Genomic DNA, 27,211 nt, shown 5'->3' on the forward strand with positions numbered 1-27,211 from the left:
CTCAGCATACTGCAGCACAAAGAACCATGGGATGTGCCCCCAAAGTCCTAGTGACACACATGGGAGTTCAGCCCCAATGAGGACTCCACAAGGCAGGCAGGGCTGTGTAGTGTGGCGGCTCACACCTGGGCTAGGCTAACCCGAGTGCCGACGGCCTGAGTTAACTCTGCAGTGAAGAAACACCGAGTGAAAGCACAATGAGGCATCAACATCCAAAGCAGCAGAGACAGGAAAACACACTGAAAAGAGCCAAGACAGCAAACAAGACACTGATCCAGCTTCTGATCTCACCGTAGTTTTGCATGATTTATTTGTACCATGGTTGCACCTGGAGATCCCAACCACAGTGAGGGCCCACTCTGCTATGTGCCGTACGTACACAAAGTAAAAGATTTCCTGCCCCCAAAACCTTCAGTCTAAACTGGCTGCAATGCAATTAGCCCAGATTTATACTAGTAAATCTCCCTCAGGGCCTTCATGCCTGTTTCTCTGCTTTGTATAATGAGTTCAATGAAGAAAGTCTTGTATTGTGACAAGTGATATAAAAAACAATGGGGCTGGATCCATGAAACCTTGAGCATGATTTTTAAACGTCAGTAACATCCGTTGTTCACTGAGCACCACCTGTGACTCAGGGACATGATCATCCTCTTCCGAACGCTGGGCAGATGAGCTGGTATGACTGGGATGAATTACGCTGAACCTTCACTCCCTTACTCTGCGTCAGATCCATGGTCTGATGGAGGAATTTGCCAGGGCTGAGCTTCGAACAGTGGGGATGCTAGAATGGATAAAGAAAAACCCCCGAGAATTAGCAGCAGCTGCAGCTTGAATGTGGATGTGCAAGAATGGACGTGTAGATTATTTTTAAACTGCAAAATCAGCATCTCATTTTGTAGAATATGGTCCTGTTAAAAATATCCTGAATCCTACTGCCTGCACGTCCAGTGCCCTGGGAATATGGCGAACTACTCTCTCATTTGGAGCACTGAGTCTAACGTTGGTCAGCGCAGTTTAGGAAAGGCACAGCAGAGACTGTGGAGATCCTGCAGAGGTCACTGAAGATGTGAGAGGTAAAGTAGGACTTGCCTATCTCTTTTACAAGGGGTTATGGAGTTTTGCCCAGCAATCAACCTAAATTACAGGTAATACAGTCTGTCACTTCTTGGGCCATCCTGACCGACATGGGTATGCGGGGATGGACATGTACACCCAAGCAGGCATGCACCCCTGCCCCCATACTGGCAAAAGAGTCCATTTGCTGGCATAGCTTATGTCGTTCTTGGAGGTGCTTTAGTAACACCGGCAAAAGAACTCCTTTGCCTGGTATTTGCTGCGTCTCCACTAAGGGGCTTTGTAGGGATAGCTATCTTAGCTCGGCTGTATTGGCAAAGCCAGGTCCTGTGACCGTCATGAGAGACAGATGGGATTTTAGGGCTGGTCAGTTACAGTCAGTATGGTTCACACCCTCTGAAATGACTATTGCTTGCTTGCCCTGAAGGCCCATAGTAACAATGGTTCCCAACACCAAACTCAGATAGCCGTGGGCTCTGTGGTAGCTTAAGGGTGAGGTAAGGCAGCTTACTAACATGGAGAACTTCTGCTCGTCCTCGCAAAGGCCTTCTTCCCTCTTTCACTCAGCTTTGGCACTGGCGCTCGAACAGGGGCTGGTCGGATCCCAGCATTCCACTGGGCACTTTGAGCTAGGATCTTAGCTGTTGCTTTGGTAACAGGGTATCCCGTTGACTGGTGAGTAGCCCAACTTGGGCGAACTGGTCCTTTCGGGCTAGAGCCAAGGTCTGCAGATAGGGACAGCTGGGAAGAGAAAAAAAGAGAAAGATCATGTTCACCTAACAGCCGGAAAGGGAATAAAAATGTCTGAGCCCTTAGAAAACTAACCGGTATCCACGGTTTTTAAATGACAATACAATTACAGTTTTGTTCTGCAGCCGTGACCTGCGCTCTGTTATTATAATTCCACAGCTCTGTGTAGTAAGCTCCATAAATAAGAGCACTGCATATTCTTATGGGGCTAGCTGTGGACTGGAAAAAATTCCAGCCTTTCATGAATGACAAAGGAAGCCATTTAGAAGCAGCCACTAACAGGGGTTTGCCCACATTAACGGAGTCTCCACAACTCTCGCACCTTAAGGCCCGAATTCTGTCCTCAGACACATGTACATGGCTCCTATTGAAATCAGTGGGCAACCATCCCAGGGCAGAACTTGGGCTGTCATGAAACAGACCGGTCTTCGTTATGGAATGAATCAGGATGGATTTATTCGTTTACATTATGAAGGATTCCAGCTGGCAAGAAGTTCGCTGTCTATAGTTTAACCTATGCAGCGAGCAGCAGTTTGCATTAGCACGAATGATACTTTGCACTTCTAGAGCCGCTTCCAGCTCAGAATCACAAGGCACTTTACAGACTAATTCACTCTCACAGTACCCTGCGCGAAATGCACTGTCTATACTGCTCTTCTCAACCAACAATGAAGTGCAACCATCTCTTGGGTGCCCTAACAGAGCACAGCAACTCTGCACAACGGCCTAGGACAGGACGTGAAGAGAACAGGGTGGAATTGAATCTGCAGGGTGGGATTTAGTAACACACTCAGGGGCATGCACGGGAATAAAAATGTGGCTGCTTTTGGAGGGGCACGTTCTTTAGAAGTAGACAAATATACTCCCACCATTACAGTGATTGTTTAATCTTGTAAAGAAATCCCAAGACGTTTAAAAAGCAGCACGTGAGAAGCTGCGTGCTAGCTATCTAGCCCTTGTTAAACTGAGCCAAATCATTTGCTTAGCCCTTGCTTAGAATACTGAAAAACCATGAATATAACAAAACATTTGCTTAGTAATGCGTTATGAAGCAATGACGGCAGATGATGTTATAAAGAGACTGTTGTCAAGGATTAAACTGTTGTACAGAAAAGTTAACACCGTTTTGCATTTTCCCCTGGTCGCTTGATATGACTGTGGTGGATGTTGTATAATGCTTAATCCTCGAGTTAAAAATAAGCACTCCAGTGATTGCCAAAGATCAACCCAAAGAGAAGCCAGGAAGTATGCAACAGCTTAAGATGTCCTTGTGAGTGACTGCACATGACAATGTAAACAAAGACATGGCATGATGTGGCAGGTACAGTAGGTTTTTCTTCCAATAGAGAAGGAAAAACCCAAAAGCAGGTAAGCAGCGGCTTGCAACGAGCTGATTGTACCTTGTTTTTGCCCTCCTGTGGTCTTGGTGATTCAGCTGCAGAGTGCTTGGGGATAGGAAGGCAAAGCGTGTTAAACCACAAAACCAGGCTGTGCTTTTTCAAGATGAGTGAGATGTACAAACAAAGGAGTTTGACTCCGCAAGCATTACACAGGATAATTTTTGCTCCTGTAGGTAATCCCCTGAAGTTCAATGATACTACCTGTGCAAATAAATAATACTTAAAATATGGGTTGAGGCTATAGAAATGAGTTGGCTAGAACTGAAGTTTGTCACTGCCTGAGGTATCTGCAGTGGCAAAAGATGGACATGTGAGATATGCGCACCAGGTCCTAACACATGATCCTTCCTCAAACCACCAGCTCCCTGCCAATATTCATGGAGGAAATTCATTCCTGATACTGCGATCTTATCACCTTAGAACACAGACAACAATGTGGCTTAATAGTTTCTCTCCAAAAGTTGTTATTCAATAAGGCCAGAAATAAGTTAGTAATTCAAGAACATTTGTGAGAGTGAAGCAGCCCCTCACAGAGAACAGAAACTAAAGCGTGAAAGGAAAAAAAAAGAGTCCTGATTGCTGAGGCTGTAATATTTCTCACAGCTGTCATGAGTGTCAGACTCCATAATTTTTATGTTGCTAATAAAATGTCCATGGTTTTGACATTTCAGCGTTTTTGGCTGATTATTCTGCTGAACAGCTGCAAAAACATTATGTGGAGTCTTAGGAGATGAGTGGAGAAGAGGCTGTCATTGGGGTAAAGTGACAACATTGCAGGGAGCAAAAGGCCCATGTGGGTGGACTCACAATGGCGGTGCATAGCGCTGTATCAAAAAGGACAGGAAGGCTGACCTAGTTAGTGGCTAGGGCACTGGACTGCAGCTCAGGAGACCGGCTTTCAATATGTGAGCTTGGGCAAGTCACTCCATCTACTCTGCCACAGTTCTGCATCTGTAAAATGGGGACAATACTTCCCAAGGATCTGAGGTCTATATAAGTACCCAGATAGTATGAGGCAATCCGTAGGGCCCTGATCCAATAAAGCCAGTAGCTAAGTATTTAAGGGGGTCATGATACTCCCCAACAAAAATTATGGGCCCAATTCTATATATTCTCACATCTTCCACAGGAGACAATGGGTGTTACATGTTCACATGTGAGGGAGGAGTTTGGCCCTATAGTCAAAAGCCTGCGGCTTCAAACCTAATTTTACTTGTTACCAAACAAATCTTGAGCTTTTCTTATTTGTTGCCATAGTTTCCAGGATTCATGGTACTGTCACCATCACACCCTGGTCTTCCCCAGAATTTCGTTCTAGCAAATGCTACTGCTGTACTGAAAAGAAACCAAGGGACCAAACTCAGACCAGGATCAGTGGGTGCTATTCCTGTGATTTTAACCGAGTCTGGATGTGGCCTGAAATTATTTTTTTCCTTTTGGTATTCAGCACCCATTTTTTACTCTTATGAATCTGGAACACCAGCTCCTTTTCTCTTATATAATAACCCTTTCCATACGTTCATTGTTTAGTATTATATACTTTGGTTTCATTAACTTTCAGTGAATTTATCATACGTGTCTTCATTATAATTTTCTTTTATCTTTGGTGCCTGGGGCATTTATTCTTTCATCATGCTTCCTTCTTTTCTGAAGGATTCATTTAAAAGGTTTGAATTATAAGTCTCTCTCTTTGGGGTTGGCTGACATGAGAATCCTTTAACAGATATATTTAAACAAGATTTCCCAACCTTATCTTTATAATAAACAGAGATTATTTTCTGATATTTCCTAATTAGTTATATAAATAATCTTGTCTCTTTCATCACCCTAAGGAAAATACAGCATTATCATCACAGTATCATAGTCAGCAATGAATAGCAGGAGTACAGACTGGGATGACATGAAAGAGGAAAAGTGGCTTGGTTACTGAAACTGGGGAAAGTCCAGGACTCAAGGGTAGCAAAGTTACTCTTGGTGGAATTCTGCACCACTGTGCAAGTGCAGAATTAACGTCTACCATCGATTTCTGGTCCCCCCCCTCCAAGAATAATTGATTCTGATGGGGAGGTGAAGGGAAGCTGAGGGGTCATGTTACAATTACACCTTTTGCCCACCAGGGGTTGATGTGGCTCCAGAAAAGAGGGCAGCTGACTCACTGGCGGGAGCAGCCAGCCAGGGAGAGGGAGCCGGCAGAGGCTGCCTTCCTCACAGTGCCCGGCCTGAAATGCCAGGTGAGGTGACACAGGAAATGAGGGGACAGGCAGAGCAGGGCACATGGGGCTATTGGGGAGTCACACAGACTGGAGTTCAGAAGAGCTAGTGGAGGGGAACAGACTGGGATGGAGGCATAGGTGCTAGTGGGCTGACAACATTGAGCCAGGGGCTGAATGGGACTGGGGATGCAGGGCACATGGGGACAGGGAGAGAGGGGGTGGCTGAGTGGGGGTGCAGGGACACATGGGGACAGGGGCAGCTATGCCTGGCTGAACGGGGAGGGGGTGAGCAGGGACATGGAGGGACAGGGGCAGATGTGCCTGACTGAATGGGAGAGGCAGCCAGGGTCTGCATGGGGGAGGCTCCCCAACTCCCTAACAATCCCTCCCCGCCCCCAAAAAACCTATTGCATATTTATCCCACCCACTCCCAACAACCCTCTTGGTTCACTCCCAGGCTCCTTCCCAGCAATAACTTCCCTCTCCCGCAGCTCCTCCATTACCCTTGACTCCCCCAAGCCTTTGCACTGCTTCTGAGGGGTGCGGGGATACGTTTCTGTATTGTGGTTTAATGAATTATTACTCAAAGCTCCGTATTAACATGCCTAGTAAGGAATCTATTTGTCAAAAAACACGTCCTGAATCTTTTTTGTTGTCTGTACTGTTACAGACACACTTGTGACAGGCATTTTGAAATAAATGACCAAAATAATTGAAATTGGCATGATTATGTTGTGTTATTTTGACAAATAAAATAGGAAGGATTTTAAAACGTGCGCAGAATTTTACATTTTTTGTGCAGAATTCCCCTGATCTACATTGCCGGCTGCCGTCAATGAGAGATACGCAAGTTACGTACTGTAGCTTGCATATCTCCCGTAGACTTACTTATGCTCCCTTATGTGGCGTCTCCACTGCGCTGTGTCGACGGGACACGCCCTCCAGTCGACCCAGCCTTACTCTTTTTGGGAGGGGGTAGTGGTGGATTTATTGCATGGGCCAGAGAGCACTTCCAGGATCGACTGAGCAGGTCTCCACAGCCCACTCAGTCGATCCCACTGCATCGATCCGTGCAGCCTTGGCAGTGTAGACACACCCAGAGTTACAATACAATAATGCTGTGCTGAACAGGCCCAGGTGCCACTGAGCCCCGTGTTTCCACATCCCCAAGAGCGCGAGCCCAGCAGATTTGCCTCAGGCTCCACACTCCCCTAGGGCCGGCCCTGGGCGCCAATCCCAGGCTTGGTCTACACGTACCTTGGCGATTCGGCGGCAGTCGACGGGAGTTACGCAAAGTAGGCAAAGAACTTGCATCGCCTTCTCTGCTCCTCTTCTGCGCGCCGTCTTCACTGCACTGCATCGACGGGAACCGTGTTCCCGCTGAGGCAGCGCTACGCCACTGGAGGAGGTGGTTTTAGTACCTCGACTTCTGGATCGACTGAGCGGGTCTTCACTGACCGCTCACTAGATCCAGATAAGTCGATCTGACGGCGGCGACTTTGCTGCCGTTAGTGTAGACATAGCCCCACTTGCGGTGTGTGGGGCAGCCAGTTGTGGAACCTTCCCTGCCTGGAGCCACGGCACCGGCAGGCAGCTGCAGCCGCTCGTCCAGCTCGGGGCTGAGCCCCTTGGGCGGGAGCAGCCCTTGGTGCCCAGCCCGACACCTGCCTGGGCTGCCACGCAGCTACTGCGAGTCCCCGCCAACCATGCACGGGACGCGCTGGCCAGGGCCTGCCTGGAGCCGGGGCAGGGCACTACAACTGACAGGGTGGAACAGCTCTGCAGGGCAGTGGCAACGCAATGCCCCCAGGCGGAAGGACAGGGCGGGGGAAAGCCCGGGGATCCCCTGTGACCCAAGCAGGGGGCGGGCACGGGAGCGCCTGTGAAGGGGGCAGCCCAGGGGAGTGGAGGAGAGAGGGCAGGGCACGGGGACACTGAACTGCTCTGTGAATGAGGCAGCCCCGGGGAGGGGGAAGTGCAGAGCACAGGACAGCCTCTTGGGAATGTGGGGAGGGGCAGCAGCAGCTCAGGGGGGAGGGCAGGACGATGGTGTTTTAAATCCCCGTTTCTCAAGCATGGTGTGGGGACCCCACAAAATCGAATAGCCCCGGGCCTACAGGAGAGTTAATCCGGCCCTGCTGACACATGAGCAAACAGCAGCAATTGAACTGCTGAAGGACTCTATTATAAACTGGTTCGATTTAAACACATCCTGAATGGTATATCTGAGAATAATGCTTTATACTTACCTAGCGCTTTTTCACTGCAAAGCCTCAACGTGCTTTACGAACATTAATTCTTTCTTATGACACGCTCAGCACTACGGAGGAATTAAGTTTCCCAGTGCCTCTGTGAGACAGGCATATTAATGCCCTTTTTACACCCAGGGAAGCTGAGTCACAGGGAAGTGAGCTGCCTGAGGACGCACAGCTAGTCAGTGATAGAGATGAGAACAAATAACCGCGGCCTCATTCTCCTCCCACATACACCATGCAAACCAGGAGTAAGCGCAGTCTCAGCATGCATGCACCTTGCACCAGCTCCTCAGCAAAGGGAACGAACCTGACTAAGGAAGAGTCTCAATGAGACCCACAGATTTGGAACTCTTGATTCACCCATGGAAACTCCCCCTGACGTCCCTGGAGGCTGTCCACAGGACATGAGTTGATATGATGCCTCCAGAGAATGGGGGAGCACCCTGCAAGGGAACTGCTGAACTAGATGGCTACTAAACTGTGCGTCCCCCCAGCATAACCTTGATGCCGCTTGCTGGAGCCCAGGGCCTCACACCCACCATCCTATCACCCGGGGGTAGAAACGGAGACTTCCAGAGATAGCAGCATGAGTCTCTACAGTTCGAGCTAAAGAGCCAGGCTTTACAGCTCAGGACTGCAACAGACTCACACCCTCCATGGATCAGGCACACAGGGGGACACAACACACAGCCCTGTGGGTTACGCTGGCAGCCCCCTTTTGCACTCAGGGAGCCCAGATTGTCTTCTCACACCAGTGTGACGCCGCTCACCTCTGGGTTATAAGGGAGTCTGGCTGGAGTCAGAGAGAGGAGAATCCGGCCCAAGCAGCACAGCTACCCGCACAGAAGAATTACGGGAAGGAAGATGTTCCCTGCACCTTCTGCCCTGAGCCAATGCACGTGGGCAGCGTGTATAAGAGGCTAGGGGAGGCTGGCCATGCAGGGAGGAAACACCACAGATGCTGCCCAGGTCACCCCTCCGGAGGCGCGCTGGCCCGCCACTGCCTTTGGAGCGCCAAAAGTGAAGTTCCATAGAAGGGGGAGGGGCCACCAGCACCCAGACTATGGCCCCGTCCCACCCCTGCTCCGCCTCTTCCCCTGAGGCCTCCCCCCCGCCTGCCACTCACTCCTTTCTGCCTCCTTCCCTGAGACTCCCACTGCCCACTCCTCTGCCTCCTCGCACTCGCCTATAGCAAGAAAAAGTGATGGGGCCATTCCGGGAAGGGGCGGAGAGGAGCGAGCAGTGGGGTCTTGGGAGAGGAGGTGGAGGAGCGAGTGGCGGGTGGGGGGGCCTCGGGGAAGGGGGCAGAGAGCGGGTGGGAGTGGCTTCAGGGGAGGGAAGAGGCGGAGCAAGGGTGAGGCCTCAGGGGGAAGAGGCCTAGTGAAGTGGGGCCACGGTCCAGGTGTCGGTGGCCCCTCCCACTTCCAGAGAACTTCCATCATTCGCGTGTGAGCCTCCCCAAACAGAAGACTCATGTGCCACCTGTGCCAATACAGTGATGCTGGGGCAGCCTTCAATCTTCTCTGCTGTAAGCATTTCGGAGCAGGGACTGGCATTTAGTATATGTTTGTACAGCACCTAGCACAATGGGGTCCTGAGCTAGTCAAGGTCTACAATACAAATAATAATTTACGATCCTAAATCTGGCCCCACATCAGCAAGTTTTCTCCTAAAGCCGTTCTGCTTTATACCCAATTACAATGCGTTAATGGAAGCAATCATACCTATTGTAGAATGCCTCCTCCTAGACAGCTCTGGAACTGGGATTTAAAATGTACGTTACAAGAAGGGAAGAAAATCGCAGCTTAAGAAATGTATAGTTAGCAACATCTGATCAGGTCTATTTGTGACCCAAGATACCAGAGATATCTATAAACGCTTTGAGCCAAACAGATCCCTGGTGTAACAGGCTTTGGCCCTGTCAGGAATAAAGTCAGGATCTAGAGATACTTGCCAGTGATTTTGCTTTCCGGAGTTTATAAGATGCAGAGCTCGGTTTTCTTTTTTTCTCAAATGCTTGTTGGCTGAGGTCTGGGGTTAGTCCTCCTCCTTTCTTTCTACTGCAAAACAGAAAGGAATAGCGTTAACTGAGATGAGGGGAAATCCCTACTGAAATTCAAAGAAAACTTTAGAGATAACCCAGACCTAGTTCAGGCTTTCTTTGCTAGCTCTGTCATCTGTCCCCCTAGTCCTGTCTCATGCAATGTAGGCTTGAGAGCTTTCTTCTCTGCACTCTTGCCCTTTGTAACGGTCTTCTTGTATGTCTGTAGCTCATCCACTTTCCTGTTTCCCCCCTTACTCTATCTAAACCTGTAAGTTGATCTCTTCCAGAACTATAATTTAACACTTTTAAGCATTTTGGGAAATAGTTTGTATAAAGGAGACAAAATAAAAAAAGTCGTATTGTCCTATAATGTATAGCTCACACCTCTCTCTATGCATCTCTCTGTGTGAAATGGAGTGTCAGTCATTTATCAGATGGCAAAGCAAAGATGCTTTGAAAAGTGGGCTTTGGTACTCCACACATTTAATGTACAGCCATCTTAATTATGCAGGGCCTGACTCTCCACTCCCTTGCACCTGTGCAAAGTGGATGCCAAATACTACTGGCAAGACAGTGGAGAATCAGCTCCATGAAACTCAGCTGGCTTCTTGTCCTTGTCTACGTTCCAAAGTGCACCGATTTCACTAAAGGTGTGTTTTTACATTGATTTAGTTAAACTTATGCAAACCCGTTTGAACATTCTTAAATCAATTTAAACCTGGTTTATATCAAGTGAGCATGAGTTGATTCCTTGCTTCTGCTAAATCTATCTATATAGGAGTTAAATCAATTTTGGAGTGTTTATCTGGAGTGTGCACCAGTTTAATTAGATTGATTTGAGAACACACCTTTAGTTAAACCAATGTAATTTGTAATATAGACAAGGCCCTAGTCTGCCAGCCTCTCCTATGAGTCTCTGTGTTTACAACCAGATACATCTTCTTCTCTGTGTGCCTATGTGAAGCTGTTATAAAAGCTAATATAATCAATTGACAGGATAGGAATTTACTACATTCTGAGAGCTGAATGAAGGAATATTGAAACTGGTCCACAGCAAATTTCCTTACATGATTGTATGAAACCTGGCTTCCTAGGACTTCAGAGCAGCCAATATGCTGTGCCACGTGACACTTCACACCAACAGCAGGGACACAACTACAGCTGTGTGAAAACTGCAAACAATTTTCTGCAAAATTTGTGTGGGTTCTTCAGCAAATTTGCTTTGACTACATTGATTCTCCTTTCGTGTTCAATCTCTGCAAGTCGTTTAATGAATAATTTCACAGGCAGAAATTTTCACAGAAACAGCAAATTTTAAGGCTACAATTTCCTATTCTGTCCAGATTCTTATACCACACACCTCACCATCATATCTGGTCAAACAAACAAAGCCTAAGCACATTTTTGAATTCAACATCATAAGACTTCATGCCAGAAATCTGATTTTAAAAGTTGCATTCATCTAATCTGGGAAGAGAAACATACCTTGTGACTTGCATATCCTTCAAAACCAACCAACACAGTTCAGATACTGCATATTCACCAGGAACTGCTCACAGACCAAGAACTATTCACAGAATTTATTAGGCACGTGATTTTAAATAACAATTTAAGAAAATCATAAACTGTTTGCAGACAATTTACTGACAGCCAAGAAGTAAAATCCATCTAATACATTGTTCATTATGAAGAATTTTGATGAGCTTTCAACAGAACTCAGGTTCTTCTAGTCCAAAAGCACAAGCTCATACCACTTGAGCCAAAGAAGAATCTTAACTAGCTGTTAAAAGTACAGGACCTATGAAACATGGTTGAGCAGTTCTGATTCCAAGCAGCAGAGGGTAATGACAGCATCCACATGAGCCTATTATTTTAAAATACATTATTAGAAAATAAAAGGATTTATGAAGAAATGAAACAGGGACAGCCCGTCACACCCAATGTGCGTGATGATAATAATTTAAAATGTTTTGCTTTCAAAAATACAAATATTAATCCTCACAACATCTATGTCCAATGTCCAACTGCATCACTCTGGCATCTGAGTATCTCAGTAAGAGAATAAGTGACTTGCCCAAGGCTGCAGAGGCAGTGTCAGAGCCAAGGTAAGAACTCAGGAATTCCTGGATCCCTGTCATGTGCTCAGAATTTATCCACCTGTCCATCCTTTAATGGATGGTTTAATTTGCACAGCCCAAGATGATGTGTAGCAAATGAAGAGTATCGGGCTAGCTGTAGCGAGATCTGAGTGACAGTGATTGTCACAACTAATAGGTCCAGTGCAATGGAGTTCTCTTCACACAAGTGCAAGACCTGTTCTGTAAGCTGGATCTAGGCTGTTGACAGAACAATTACTGCAAGTAATTATTTTCTTGTTGGTTAAACGCTCTGGCACAACATGCAACTGTTTTTAGAACCTGCCTGTGTCCATAAATTATCTAACTGAATTAGTGTTGGCTTCCAGAGGCCAGAACGAGGGGGCCAGCCTTCATTTCAGCTGCCCTTCCATTGTGAGAAGTAGCAGGACTCCTTCCTGAGCCACTAGGACACTGACCTGGCATGATTCCAACCCTGCACTGGAATCAGAATTCTTTATCCATGATAAAATGGGAGAGAAAACTGTTGATTTATTGGCAACAAGCTGCACAACACCAGATGCCTTCCAGCAGAACTGTGCAAATGGATTAAAGAAACTTCTCCTGTTCCTTCCCAGTCAGAACGTAGTCAGAGAGATCTTGGACAGCTTGCTGACTCGGTTCCAAGTCTCGTATGAAAATGTATCATTTCATCTTTGCAAGATTGTTTAGTGCCTTAGAATAGACAACGCCACCCTCTTATCTGCTCTCATTTGTACATAAGCGAAAGGCTACCTGGAAGAGTCAGGTGGAAAACAAAACAGAAAGAATACTTTAAAGATACCAAGCTGATGACAAATTATACAGACAGATAAGCAACAGTATAAATCACGGCTATAACTCCACCAAGGAGTTTTAATAATACCTTCCAGGCAATCCATAACTAGCTCCTGCTTACATTCCGGCTCTCTTCCCAGTCTTCCTCACTTCTACCTCTGTCTCCTTCACTCCCGTCTGACTTTTCACAGCCTTCCACCCCAACCCACATGTACCTCTCATTTAATGTACTCAGTGTTCGGTCATCCCTCTCTTTCATGAAGCCCTTTTAAGCCCCATCTCTTTGGTGACTGCACTCCAACCAGAGACCCCTAGCACTGTGACTAAGCAGACAGCAAGAAGGTCCTCCAGAAAGCAGCTTGTTTCCTCCCACTGCCTTGGCTGAGCCCAGTGACTGAGAATCAGGTAGAGAAATGGAGGCCAGCAGGACTCTACCATTAGTAGCGGTGCCCTCCGGGATGCTGATAGGGAAGGAACAGGTTGGTTGAACGTTTCTGCTGCAATGAGACACTGACATTGGTTGCAATGTTGCCATTTAAATGGTAACAGGTTGCCAAATTAAAACATCTTATGATGATGAACTTTTGTTTCAATCTGTCTGTGAATTCAGGAAGACAGCAAAAAATCGGGTCATGTTTAGAAAGTTTTCTTTCAAACTGTAAGGACTAGAAACATTTTCTTTTATTAAATCTTAAAAAAAGACAGGCTGAGAGGAGCAAGGGCTTCGTTCATGTGCTGATGTTACCTAGACCCCTCTCCCAGCACCTGCCACCTACACCCTACATTCCAGCACCAAACCACGCTGCTGACAAATGACAGTTGCATGCTGCTGACATGACCAAATAGAGGTTAAAAATGGAGGGTGACAGTATCCAGTGCTGGTGTCTCACTTCCTAGGACAATGGGGTCTGAGTGATAAAAAGCTAGTTAAGAAGTCTGTACCCGTCTGTTGTCCTTGGAGTTAGATTGCAAACTCTTTGGGGGCAGGAACTGACTTTTTGTTCTGTGTGTTGTACAGCACCTAGTGCGGAGCCTGGGGCTCCTAGGTGATATGCAAATACATATAATAAATAATAATAAGCAACTTAGACACTGCGGGGGGGGCCTGGTGTGCTTCCACAATAACTTCCTTGACTGAGTAGGGAACAGAATTGCCCAACAGAGTCTCAGCTGGTCTTCCTGAGCCTAAAGGATGGTGGCCCCAATACATAGCCTCAAGAATGAGTAGTTCAGAGAAAGGGTGCAGTGGAGGGTTCCGACAAAGATTGATCCAAGGGAAAGAAATACTTAAATGTGGGTTATTCAAGTGCAAAGCCACATTGATACCTAAACCAGCACACCTGTGCTACTGTATTATGAAGGAGACCGCACAGTAGCAATTACTTATAGCTTAAGTGAAATGAAAGGGAGATCTTTGATAAACAAGCAAATCACATAGAATTAATTTCTCTCCTTGAAATAATCCCTTGTAATTACAGCTAAGTACAAAGTTTGGTAGATCATTAGACACTAAAACATTCTCAGAAGCACAAATTGCTAACAGGTTCAAAGCCTGCCCAGGAAGAAGAAAAATACTTAATTTGCTTATGACACCATTCACAACTCAGGATCTCCTCCATCTGTTTGTATATTGCAACTCTTTTACAGTTAAAGTGTGGCTCACAGAGCCCCCTATGACCCACCCAATCTCCGCCTACCAGACTGGGGTGAGGAGCTCAGAGCTTCTGCCCTGCAGCAGGGTGGTGAGGCTAGAGGATTCTGCCCAGTAGGAAGAAGGATCTCCCAGAGGGAGAGGGGTCAGTAAGTCTGGCCACCCCTGGTATATTGTATCCACATTCTCTACCCTTTAGCTGGTTGTGTCTTTAGATTGTAAACCCTTCAAAGCAAGGATTGTCTCTTGATTTTGTACAGCACCGATCCTGTATCAGACCTGATCTGGACTGAATACTATAAATCCTGCCATAGTATAAATATTTACTACAACAAATAAAAAATAATAATACCCATCTGCAAGGACAAGCATCTCCGTTAAAGGAGGTTAATAAAGTCTTCAGTCAATTCTACCAAGAAGTTTTGGGCTAAACTTTTGAAAGATGCTTAAAGAAAGAGGATGAAATTGAATGCAGGGAACTCTTTGAAGCAACTAGGACGAGCGCATGTGGACTAAAGATAATGATCCATGTAGTAAGAAGTGAGAGCTTAAGGCCTGTAAAACAGGCTAAGGCCTAAGTGGAAAAAGCCAAGTGAATGGAAGTATAAGGGGTCACTCAAGTTAACTGAAACTAGTACAGGAAAGTGCTGATACTGCAAGATTGTAAGACTGCCAAAATATTACTAAAATATGTAGTAGGTATAAGAGGTACCAAGATACTAACTCTCTGAAATGACACTTTTATGGATAGAAATGATACATGAAGTGGCGGTGCCCAAATCAGCCAATCAATGGAAAAAGGTGGTATTAGACTACGTCAGGAGGGTGGCAACTACCTACGTCAAAGGGGGCAGAACGAAAGTGTATGTAACAGTGTATAAAAGAGGGTGTCAGAGGGAATACCGGTGTCCGGTCTAAGGGATAACGGAAAGTCCCGCCGTTGGGCCGAGACCATTGTAACACCGCCAATATGAAACTGACCCAGAGATACTCTGTAAGTCATTTTTCATTGTGCCACATGCAATAAACCTGGCCTGGGTGCCTTCGTTGCTTAGCTAATCCGTGGTCGTGTCGACTCATTCAATCGTGAGAGCCGTCTCAGTTTCCTGATCAGAGCTGGGACAGCATCTACACAGGGACACACGCACGCAGTCTACACTGATAAACATCGGTGACCAACACACCGATTATCACAATCCATAATTGGGTTTCAATAGGCGATGGGGAATTTCTGAAATGCTCAGCAGGAGAGGTGGTCCATTTAGCATAACTATGTTCAAAAAGAACCCAAGCAAGTACATTAGAATTTAGCCCTACACAGTTACTAGGTAAGGGTGAACTCACAGTGGCTGTGCACCTAGGGTGAAATTCACTCCTCTGCAGAGGGCCAACACAAGGTCAATGAACCATTTGTGTCTCACTTTAAGCCCTATCTTGAAGGCTTAATTGGGACTTAAGTGGTTCACAGGACTTTAGTTGGCCCACTGCAGAAGGATGAATTTCATCCTAGGTGCGTAGCTGGGTGGGTTTCAAGACACTTATGAGCCTCTTTTCACAGGAACTGCCGTACAAAGACCGACCAACGTCCAGCTGAGCCATTATTCTTTCTCCAATAATAGCCACTGTCAGATGTTTCAGAATAAACCATGAAACTGCCCTAAGGCACTTTGTTGTGTGTTATAATACCATGGGGGGGAGTGTCTTTTTGACCCCATCTGCTGACCACATAATGCCCTGAAGCATGAGGACCGATGCCTCTTGTAAGTCTATCTTCGGCAGAGTAACTGCAGGAGCTATTCATTCGCTTTTAGATATATATATATATATGTAAATCCCTTTTGAGCCATCTCATTCCCACATTGATAACGCGTTTATTAGCATCACAGCAGTATATTTATTCTTCTCTGTTAGCGGGAGAGCTGCACGGTCCCTTAAACCTTACTGCATTATTCAGAAATGCCCCTGAGCACACGCTAATATCCTCCTTTTTCCTGCTAGTGCCAGCCCAGAAAATGCAGAAAGGAAGAACGTGAGCTTCTTACGCCTGCCTCACTTGCTCGATCGGATCGTAATTGTCTAGGTAGTTGAATCGGACAGTGTCAGTGGGATGTTTATCTGAGGACCGCCACGGTGGGAGCTCTTTTTTCTCTTTGTCCGTCCTCTTTCCTAGCACGGATGCTGAGCGGAGAACTGAGGAAAGGGATAGTTTCGCCTCAGGGACGTCTCTTGCTATTGGCTGGACATCGATGACCACAAATTCATCTTTTGGAGGGGTCTAATGGAAGAGACGGATGAGGGAAATAAACCTCGGCACCCAGCCACATTCCCACCCCAGGGGACATCGTCAGCAGTGAATCTCAAAATAAAGAAAATACTATTGGGGAATGCACGGCCTCTCAGCTGACAGACCTGCCAGCTTGGGGGGAGGGATATGAGGGTGTTGTCAAATGACATGAGGGTGGGGATATCTAATGACACACAGCATCTGGAGAGAGAGAGAGAGAGAGAGAGTGTCTCCATCTCCCCATCCAAAGAGAAGGCCAATGTACAGGCATTTTGTTTTTCCACACCCCAATCTCCTATGAAGCCTTGGAGGAAACTTGATTCAGATCATTGCCCCCATCCGCAGAGATTAGCTGATTGGAGGAAGTGATGCTGGGATCTCTTCTCCCTCCCTCTGCTGTGGGGAGACCCAAATCAGAGAAGGGGACCATGGGGAGGGGCGCAGAGCCCAAACTGCAGAAGAGGGAATCTTCACAACATTATCCTAAAGGGCAGATGAAGGGGAGCAGTGGGAAACATTGGGGATGGGTGTCAATGGGACGAATTTTCCCTCTTTGCTAGTAAGAGCTTGACATGCCTTCCCACAAGGATGAGAGAATGGAGCAGCAAATTGCATGGTAATGGACAAGATCAGGCTCTCCTAGAGAGCACCAAGCAGTCATTTTAAATAGCAAATCCTCTTGTGGTTTGACTAGCGTGATATCGTCCAGTGAGAGGCAAACCAAAAGAAGCAACCTGGACGCTCAGATCTTCTCTGCTACCACTCCATGTTTTCCAAAGCGACAGGAATACCTTCGGCCTTGTCACGTGAAGCTCCTTCACCATCTCAATGTAGTGTTTCTTCCAGATTCCCTGCTCAAACGGGGTCGGAGAGAAGTTGATGTACCAGCCAAAACGCAGGCACTTAAGCATCCAGAGCTGGTCCAGCTCTGTCAAATACTTCCAGTGCCAGCTCACCTGTGAATGCCAAAGGCATAGCTGTTTCAGCTTACACTCTCATGTAACGTCAAGCAGACTGCGAGCCCCACCATGTCAACCAGTCGCAAGAGTAGACCACAGTTCTTGGAACCCAGCAAGGCATTTCATTTACATGATCAGGAACTGTTGACTGAGGGTGTAACTCACCCCTATGCAGACGGCCAGCCCCAGTCCCTGCTTACATCCCACTTAAGTTCATCTGGCATGGCCCATGTGCCTGATGCATACAAAGGCGTGTATGAGACACATGGGCCATGCCAATGGGGTTTAAGTGGCATTTATGTGAGGCAGAGGCCTTGCGCTGGCCCTCTGTATAGGGGTGAACCTCACACTGCCTCAGAGGTTACTGGACAGGAGAGAAGATACCAATTTGTCTAAGGAAACATCCCTGCATTGGCACCATGTAAACAGACTCCAGCCTGAACAAATCCTTCATTATTTGCTATCTTAAAAAACAAAACCCCCAAGTCAGACTGGCCAGTTCTGAAGGTTTTTTGTCAGGGCGGCGTGCTGCTGTATACCTCCCCAGGAATTTATGTTCCACATGGCATGTCTTCAAGGCTAAATGCTCCATTAACTTACTTACTGTCCAGTAACACCACTGATACTAGCAAAGCCCTCCTTTCTGAGTAAGTCATTTCCAAAACTATCTTCCTCCTGGCTGCGCATGGACGACGTAGAGTCCTGACAGACCCTGGCACATAGCATCTTATTCAGAAGCCCCACCATGAGCATTTCTGCTCCCCCAAAGCCAGCATGCACCATAATACATGCATTTCAAAGAGTTTTTAAAGCATTTTGTACAGTATCTTTTAAAATACAACAGGCCAAGATTTTCAAAAGCAGCTAGTGATTTTGGATGCCCAACTTGAGGTGACTCAAAGGGCCTGATTTTCAAAAAGTACCAGGCCCTCACCTTCAGAAAATCAGTCCCTTTAAAGTGCCACAAGTTGGATACCTGAAAATGGAGGCACCCAAAAATCACTAGTCAATTTTGAAAATCTTGGCCGCAATGTTTACACTGTCTTAAATCGTAGAATTGTAGGACTGGAAGGGATCTTGAGAGGTCTTCTAGTCCAGTTCCCTGCACTCAAGGCAGAACAAAGTATTATCTACACCATCCCTGACAGATGTCTGTCTAACCTGCTCTCAAAAATCTCCAATGATGGTGATTCCACAACCTCCCTAGGCAATTTATTCCAGTGCTTAACTACCCAGACAGTTAGAAATTTTTTCCTAATGTCCAGCCAAAACTGCCCTTGCTGCAATTTAAGTCCATTGCTTCTTGTCCTGTCCTCAGAGGTTGCCAAGAACATTTTTTCTCTCTCCTTTTGTAGCAACCTTTTATGAATTTGAAAACTGTTATGTCCCTCCTCAGTCTGCTCTTCTCCAGACTAAACAAACCCAATTTTTTCAATCTTTCCTCATAGGTCATGTTTGTGATATAGATCATCCAGCCCAGCAGTTCCCAAACATTTTCCCTGCGTGACCCCATTTTCAGATGTGTTGTTTCCCACTACTCCAGACAGCATGGAAGTTGCCATTTAAAAATGGTGGCTTCCCTGCAGTGTGAGCTCACACGCACTGTACATGCAAGGTCACGCTGCAAGGAGGCGGCCATTTTGCTTCACAAAATGGTGTCTTCTGGATTGCATGACCTCACACACATACGGTACGTGCAAGGTCATGCTGCATGGAGGCGCTGTTTTGTAGAGCAAAATAGCTGCCCCCGGTGCGATGTGACCTCGCGCACACGGTGCGTGTGAAGTCATGTTGTATGGGGGAGGCCATTTTGTAAAATGGCATCCTCAGGATTGCCATGACCCCATCTGCTGATGAAGCGACCCCACTTGGGGTCACCACCCTCAGTTTGGGAACTGCTGATCTTGCAATAATTCTGTGCACTAGATTCTATGGCCAAATAATTCCCTCCACATTGGCACTTATAAAGAGTCTCTTGCACTGTTATGAAGGACACTGACACAAATATACTGTAAAAATCAGGTGCTTCCTTACAGGTCCTCTCAGCTAACTTGAATGTAGCTTTTATATTTCAAATATGTGCTGCTTTTTACCTGTGCACATCGACAGAGACTCCTGGGGTCCAGGAAAGAAAAGATGTATAAAGACAACACTCTGGGAAGCTTTGTGGTGAAATCCAGGGCTTCAACTGGAACTCGCTCCTGCAGCTGCTTAGAACAGAATTTCTGCTGTGACAGGGAGCAGCGTTCTAACAAGTCTGTCAGGATCCTTCGTCGCTGACCATCTGTCCACTTGTCAAACTGAAAAAGGGAACTGCAGGTTTTGTGGCACCTGATATACAGCTTGCTAAAAATAAGATTAATATTCAAGGCAAGGTAAAGACAAGTACATATGCTATTGCTTCTGGTGAATCATTCCAGGGCAAAGGATGTGGAAATCACAGACAAAAGCCAGATTAAAAGAAACTGCAAATGTATGCAACATGTGACTTAACATCTTTAAAGATCCATCTTCAAGGGCCCAATCCTGGAAACACTTGTGTGCATAAGACTCTTTATTCCCATCAGTAGCCCTGGGTGTTAACTTCACTTGGACTATTCATGGAAGTTAAAATATTCAATTATCTAGTGTTTAAACGAGAATAAGTTCACTGCTACTCTCTCTATATCTGTCTGGGCCCCATTACTGTTGTATCTAAGAACCTCACAATCTCTATACCCCGTGTGCAGTAGGGAAATACTATTATCCCCATTTTACTTATGGGGAACTGAAGCACAGAGAAACTAATGCCCAGATCCTCAAAGGTATTCAGGTTCCTAACTTCCATTGAAATCGATGGGAGTTAGGTGCCTAAATATATTTGAGGATCCTGGACTAAATGACTTGCTCAAGGTCACATAGAAATTCTGGGGCAGAGCAGGGACTTGAACCCACATCTCCAGCTAGCAACTTAACCATTAGGCAATCCTTCCTCTCCTCAGCACCTCCACGACAACATGCCTATGACAGATGTGAAAGGAGTGGGTTAAAAAGTTCTGGCCTCACCTGTGGGAAGAAGTGCAAATTTCGGTAATCAATCAACCACGTATGCATTGATATAGACTAAAGAGCAGTAGAGTGAGACTGTACATAAGCAAAGCTGGGTATGGATGTGTAGATAGAGTGAGTGCAGCACCAGCAACAAAGTTTGTTTTTATTTTTGTAAGTAGTAAAGGATGGAAAAGGAGAGCATAGCAGGAACCTCATGGGGGGAATGACCCAATCACAGGCAATCCTTGCACTTCATGTCAGAAAATTCAAGGTCAGCCCAGCCCCATACAAAAGGGCAGAGCAAAAAGTGCCAGAGGTTAGAAAACGTGTAAGAAGACCATTCCACAAGCAATTGGGACCAATGGGAATCCCATAGGAGCTTGTGATCACTAGAAATGCAGTAATTAAAGACTTTATTCCAGGGCTGAAATGCTTCTTACCAGCTTTTAAATTGATTATCATTCAGTCCTGCTCTTCAGTAGAAATAACATCTGTTATCCAAATCACTGAGGACATATATGAGGACATATTCTCTATGGGACAAATCCCAAGGTCTTTTCTTAGTTTACTTAACTTCAATGGGAATTTGAAGTTCTCACATAAAGGCGATCTCCAAGGAGATAAATAATAGGTTTGTTCCCTTTTCTGTTTCTTTATGATGGATAAAGAAAGACTGAATTTCCTATTTTTTGTCTGTTTTTTTGTATTAGAAATTCAGATCTCTTCTACCCTGGTTGTTTTTTGTTTTTTGTTTTTTTTTTTTGAAGATTCTATGGAGAACTGGTGGGATTCTGATATTAGCGACACCATGCAGGTGAAACCTGATTAATTTAGAAGGAAAACTATTTATCTTCAGACTGTTTAAAACTATTGTTTGATTGTTTTTAATATTTATTTAATTCAACTATATGAGAATCAGTTGGCAAAAGAGATACCTTTGTTAAAGATACAATTGGTCTAGCCCTTTTCACAAGCACGTCTATAAGCTCTCCAACAAGTCCTTCAGCCAAACCATAAAAGGGCAGAATTTGCATTTCTGAGAGCTCCAAAATAAGGCACAAAACAAGCAGAAAAAACTCCCAAATTTTAAGACTTTTTTGTTCGTCATAAAGAAGCAAAGCAGGAAACAAACCCATTTTCCCCCTTTGCATATCACCTTTAACTCTAGTGAGAGTTTACCAGAGTATTAAGTAAAAACTGAAGAAGGACCTCACAATTTGGTCCTATAAAAACATGTCCAAGTAGATGATAAAACTGCCAATCAATGACAATTCCCAAAGGCAAATTTCTATTCAATATAAATAATAAAGACAAAGAGCTAACTAGTTTATTGTCTTTCATACCAGCAGCTTGGTTTGAAGTGATCAGAACAAATTTAGCTCATTCTATAATGGATCAGAAAGTTTGCTCCTAATTCACTCTTCACATTCTCTCATAATATTTGGAATAAAGCATAACTTCAGTACTCCCAGTTGTCCTAACTGCTTTGTTGATGGATTTGCCAGCAAACATCTGTGCTTGCGTTTTAAATGGATACTCCCCTGAAATTAATGCAATATGGTCAGCATTAATTTCAGGGGAGTATCAAAAAGCTGTGGTGGAAGGTAACAAGATGTAGGGTTATGTTATACTTGTTAATCCTAAAAAAAAAAAAAAAAGAGACAAAGCATGCTTAATTGCTTTGCTGCTGCTGCTATATCACCTTGGAAAAAGAAGCTGTGTGCTCCCTATGTTGGCTTACCTTCCACCACAGCTCCTCCCCTTACATCTGATTACATTAATCCAACCAGTTTAACTGGATTTATCTTTGTGGAGTGCCACACCTTCTCTATCACTTTTCTGCTAAGAACATTTTTCCTTTTCTGCGTCTTCTTCCGAGCACTTGAGAGCAATGACTGCAGAAGGACTGTGTGATATAAGGTTATACTGCATGTTGCACTAGTGAATGTACAGCTCTCAGTCTGTAATTCTGCACGCATACAAATACCACAGCACATCAACAGCCATAGCACCGATGACCTTCAGCACCAAACAGAAGAGTCTCTCTCTCTCTTTCCCCTGATTGAGCTGAAGGAGAACTCCTTTCCAGTAGCAGGCTGTTACAGTTCTCAGGCTAACCACTAGAGGCAGACCTGATCACATGCACATGACAACATGACATACATGCTCAGAAGAGTTAGAACAGTAATACTCAGACTGAGGCTCAGGAGCCACAAGTGGCTCTTTAATGTGTCTCCTGCGGCTCTTTGCAGTACGTGATATTAAAACACTGTGTGATTTAATTATTACTGAGCCACTGAGGTCTGAGTATCATTAAGTTAGAGTCACATGCACACATGCATCCAGGCACTCAGTAAACCTATGAATGGATTCTCTGGCCACTGGGCCACATGAATGGTGCACAATGGCCACAAATGGCCAGTACTGAATCCCTTGTGCAGGGGAACTCTCTACAGATGGATATCTAGCAGAGACAAACTCTCTCATCTCCTGTGCCAACTGCCCCCACTCCACCCCACTGTAAAGACTCATAGACTTTAAGGCTGGAAGGGACCATCATGATCATCTAGTCCAACCTGCACATTGCAGGCCACAGAACCTCTCTCACTATGACATTGTGTGCCTCAAAATAGCACCCAGGAACCCCCATATTCACCACTCTGATCTGTTTTGTACAAAGTATGCCTTAAGGTATCATTTAAGAAGTCTTAATTTGCTGATCATTAATATCCTGTTGAATTGTGTGTACTATCAGTGAATGTGAAGCTATGAAGTTTTGTTATGTTTGTGTTACTGAAATAGGTTAGGAGGTTGGGAGACGCCTACAGCCAGCCTTTCAGTGGCAACAAAGGAGCACTAGTAAGACAAATCTACATCAGGACAAGCCAGACGTGTGTTGATGCCCCATTAAGGGGAATCCAGTCTGCCCGTGGCCATCCCAGAGACTCCTCAGAGGGCACGTATGCAATGAGGGTGGCCAAACCCATGTCACAGCAAGGATCTTTCTACAGCTGGAAGAAAGGATAAAAGAGGGACAGTGACATCATCACTTGGCCTCTCTTCTCCCCCATCTCAAAACCTGGAAGATCATCTGGAAGACAAAGGTTTTGAACTGGGTAAATTGGTGCCAGGCTGAAGGGTCTCAAGTTGCAGGGCGGGAGGTCTAGGTTGGACATTAGGAAAAAGTTTTTCACTAGGAGGGTGGTGAAGCACCGGAATGGGTTACCTAGGGAGGTGGTGGAATCTCCATCCTTAGAGGTTTTTAAGCTGAGGCTTGACAAAGCCCTGGCTGGGATGATATAGCTGAAGTTAGTTCTGCTTTGAGCAGGGGGTTGGACTAGATGACCTCCTGAGGTCCCTGCCAACTCTAATATTCTATGATTCTATTAAGAACTGTGAGCAGCCAGGAACATCTATTAGGGTGAGAAACTGTTTGATTCAAATCTTGCTTAGTCTGTAGAATTTCAACTGTGAATTTATTTTTATTTCTTATGTAACCAATTTTGGTCTCTATGCCTACCACTTATAATCACTTAAAATCTATCTTTCTGTAGTTAGTAAATCAGTTTTATATTTTACCTAAAACAGTGTGTTTTTGGTTTATGTGCTTGGGGAATCTCAGCTCAGGTTAACAAGGCTGCTGCATGTTCACTACCCTTTGTTGGAGTGGCAAACTAATTAATGAGCTTGCACTGCCTAACGAGTCTTGAGCAGTGTAAGACGGTATATTTCTGGGGTGCAAGGTTGGGGGTTGAGTGACTGGCAGCTGCCTCTCTCTGTATAATTAATGAGCGGCTTGGAGAGAATTCATGCAATTTAGTTGGGTGTTGTCTCCACTTGCTGGTGGCTGAGTGATCACAGCAGCTGGAGGGGTTGGCTGCTTGTCACTGGCATAGCTTTATGAGAGACAGCCCAGGCTGGAGAGTTAAGGGGGCACAGTGATCCCTCAGTTCCAAGTTGTGCCCCAGGGATCCCATCATACCCACCTACTCCTGGACTAGACCGCTAAACACTGGCTGAGCCACTGAAGTCCTCAAATCATGATTTAAAGACTTCAAGTTACAGAGGCTCCACCATTTTGCATTAGTTTAAACCTGCAAGTGACCCGTGCCCCATGCTGCAGAGGAAAGCAAAAACCTCCCCACCCCATTTCTGCCAATCTGACCCAGGGGAAAATTCCTTCCCAACCTCAAATATGGTGGGTCAGTTGGACCCTGCGTATTTCAGCAAGACCCAACAGCTAAACACCGGGGCAGAATTCTCTGTAGTAACTCAGAGCCTTCCCCATCTAGTGTCCCATCACCAGCCATTGGGTATATTTGCTTTTAAATGCAGTGTAGGCATACCTTGAAAGGGGGGAAAAGGTGCTTTCTGAATTCTGGAAGGGGCTGGAGACTATTGCTGTGCTATCAAGACTTCCCATGGAGCTTTCCAGCATGGAATAATCAGAGCCCAGTGCATTATGGCCAGGTCTCCTCCCCAAACCCAAAGTACTCCAATCACACCTCCCATGTGTCCTAGTGCGGTGAGCAGAGAAGGGGTATAGCATTTTGTGCTTTACACTCACTTTTCACACGTGTAAATGTTGTTCAAAGATGCTGGAGAATCAAGACCAAAGGAACTAAGCACATAAGCAAAGTTACTGAGGGCAGGTGCCCTGGTTGTCAAGAAGGCTAATAGCATATTGGGCTGCATTAGGAGGAGCATTGCCAGCAGGTCGCGGGAAGTGATTATTCCCCTCTATTCGGCATTGGTGAGGCCGCATTTGGAGTATTGTGTCCAGTTTTGGGCCCCCCACTACAAAAAGGATGTGGAGAAGTTGGAGAGAGTCCAGCAGAGGGCAACAAAAATGATTAGGGGGCTGGAGCACAAGACTTATGAGGAGAGGCTGAGGGAACTGGGCTTGTTTAGTCTGCAAAAGAGAAGAATGAGGGGGATTTGATAGCAGCCTTTAACTACCTGAAAGGGGGTTCCAAGGAGGATGGGGCTAGACTGTTCTCGATGGTGGCAGATGACAGAACAAGGAGCAACGGTCTCAAGTTGCAGTGGGGGAGGTCTAGGTTGGACATTAGGAAAAAGTTTTTCACTAGGAGGGTGGTGAAGCACTGGACTGGGTTACCTAGGGAGGTGGTGGAATCTCCATCTTTAGAGGTTTTTAAGCTGGGGCTTGACAAAGCCCTGGCTGGGATGATTTAGCTGAGGCTAGTCCTGCTTTGAGCAGGGGGTCGGACTAGATGACCTCTGAGGTCCCTTCCAACTCTAATATTCTATGATTCTAGGTCTACACTACTGCTTAAGTCGATCTAACTTACGTTGCTCAAGGGTGTGAAAAAGACACCCTCCTGAGCAACGCAAGTTACAGTGACCTAAGCACTGTCCATACTGGTGCTATGCCAATGGGAGATGCTCTCCTGCCGACATAGTTTCCGCCTCCCACGGAGGTGGAGTAATTATGCAGACCAGAGAGTGCTCTCTGGTCAGCATACAGCGTCTTCATCAGATGCACTACAGCAGCGCAGCTGCATGGGTGCAGCTCCGCTGCTGTAGCGCTTCTAGTGTAGACTTGCCCTGACATACTGTTTGCAGGGTCAGACCCTTAACCCTTCAGAAGATTGCACTGCATTTTGCACGGAGGGGATTGCTGTTTCAGTTTTTCAACTTTTACAGCCAGTGGCTACTAACCCATGTGCCAACCAGTTTGTACTTTTCCTTTCAGATTTTCTGGGAACCTTTTAAAACATAAACTGCAATTTTCAAGATTCAATTTTTGAGCCTGGCAATTGTTGAACTACGGTGCAAACAAGTATTTGTGTACAATCAGCACTTAATTTATTTTCTGAAATTGAAGCACATTTTTATGATCTAAACACACATGTGCCAAATAGCTACACAAGGCATGTTTCCTGTACTTGTGAATAGTCACAATGAACTTAAATACAAAATATTTGTCCTTAACAGACCAACTTATTCAAAAAGGATTTTAATACCTGTGACCTTTTAAACTTATATAATTAGCAACGCTGTTCAAACAGTGTTATTATGCAAATATCGGGGATCACAACACAGTGGAGATAAGCATCATTATTATTTTTATGCTTCTATTTGACTTGTATATCTATGGGGTCATGTACTTGATACCTATTCTTCTGGCTACATTTTGAAAGTGTTGAATGGTACTTCACCATGCAGTTACAATTGAGGATGACAAAAATACATAACTCAGTTCATTCTCACTGAATGCTCCTTTCTTGTGTATTTATTTCTGCTCATCTAGAACAGGATGAATGTTACAGGTGCTCTCCCATAAATGTTCCATTTATTTGATTTTGCCTTATGGGACAGGAAGGATGCTCCAGTGGCTACAGCGCTAGTGTGGGACTTGGGGGGAGCAGGGTTCAGTTACCTGCTCCGCTACAGACTGTGTGACCTTGGGCAACTTATTTAGTCTCTCTGTGCCTCAGTTCCACATCTGTAAAATGGGGATCATATCACTGCCCTGCCTCACCAGCATCTTGTGAAGATAACATTAAAAGATTGAGAGGTACTCTGGTAACAGGGGCATGTAAGTATCTTGGATGAATCACACTCATTATCTATTTCCAGTGTTAAAGCCTTCCTGGCCTTTGATAGCAGTATCTA

General features: G+C 45.5%; 1 protein-coding gene across 4 annotated transcripts in view; it reads right to left on the reverse strand.

Moving 5' to 3' along the window:
• Positions 1-292: 292 nt before the first annotated feature.
• FBXO16 (F-box protein 16) overlaps positions 293-27,211 on the reverse strand; it is a 40,286-nt gene continuing 13,367 nt past the window's right edge. For 3 of the 4 annotated variants that reach the window (XM_067556179.1, XM_067556178.1, XM_067556181.1), the window contains 6 exons: positions 19,636-19,842; positions 17,375-17,539; positions 16,342-16,574; positions 9,647-9,752; positions 1,590-1,815; positions 293-781 (listed from right to left, as the gene is read on the reverse strand). In XM_067556179.1, coding sequence (XP_067412280.1) covers positions 714-781; positions 1,590-1,815; positions 9,647-9,752; positions 16,342-16,574; positions 17,375-17,539; positions 19,636-19,842 — 1,005 coding nt within the window. In that variant the 3' untranslated portion in view covers positions 293-713. Of the gene's footprint in view, positions 782-1,585; positions 1,816-9,646; positions 9,753-16,341; positions 16,575-17,374; positions 17,540-19,635; positions 19,843-27,211 lie in introns of all 4 variants that reach the window. The other variant, XM_067556180.1, reaches the window with a different exon arrangement.

The sequence above is a fragment of the Emydura macquarii genome, unplaced genomic scaffold (assembly GCF_026122565.2).
Source record: "Emydura macquarii macquarii isolate MOO-44397 ecotype Brisbane River unplaced genomic scaffold, CSIRO-AGI_Emac_v2 contig_1676, whole genome shotgun sequence".
Lineage (NCBI taxonomy): Eukaryota > Metazoa > Chordata > Testudines > Chelidae > Emydura > Emydura macquarii.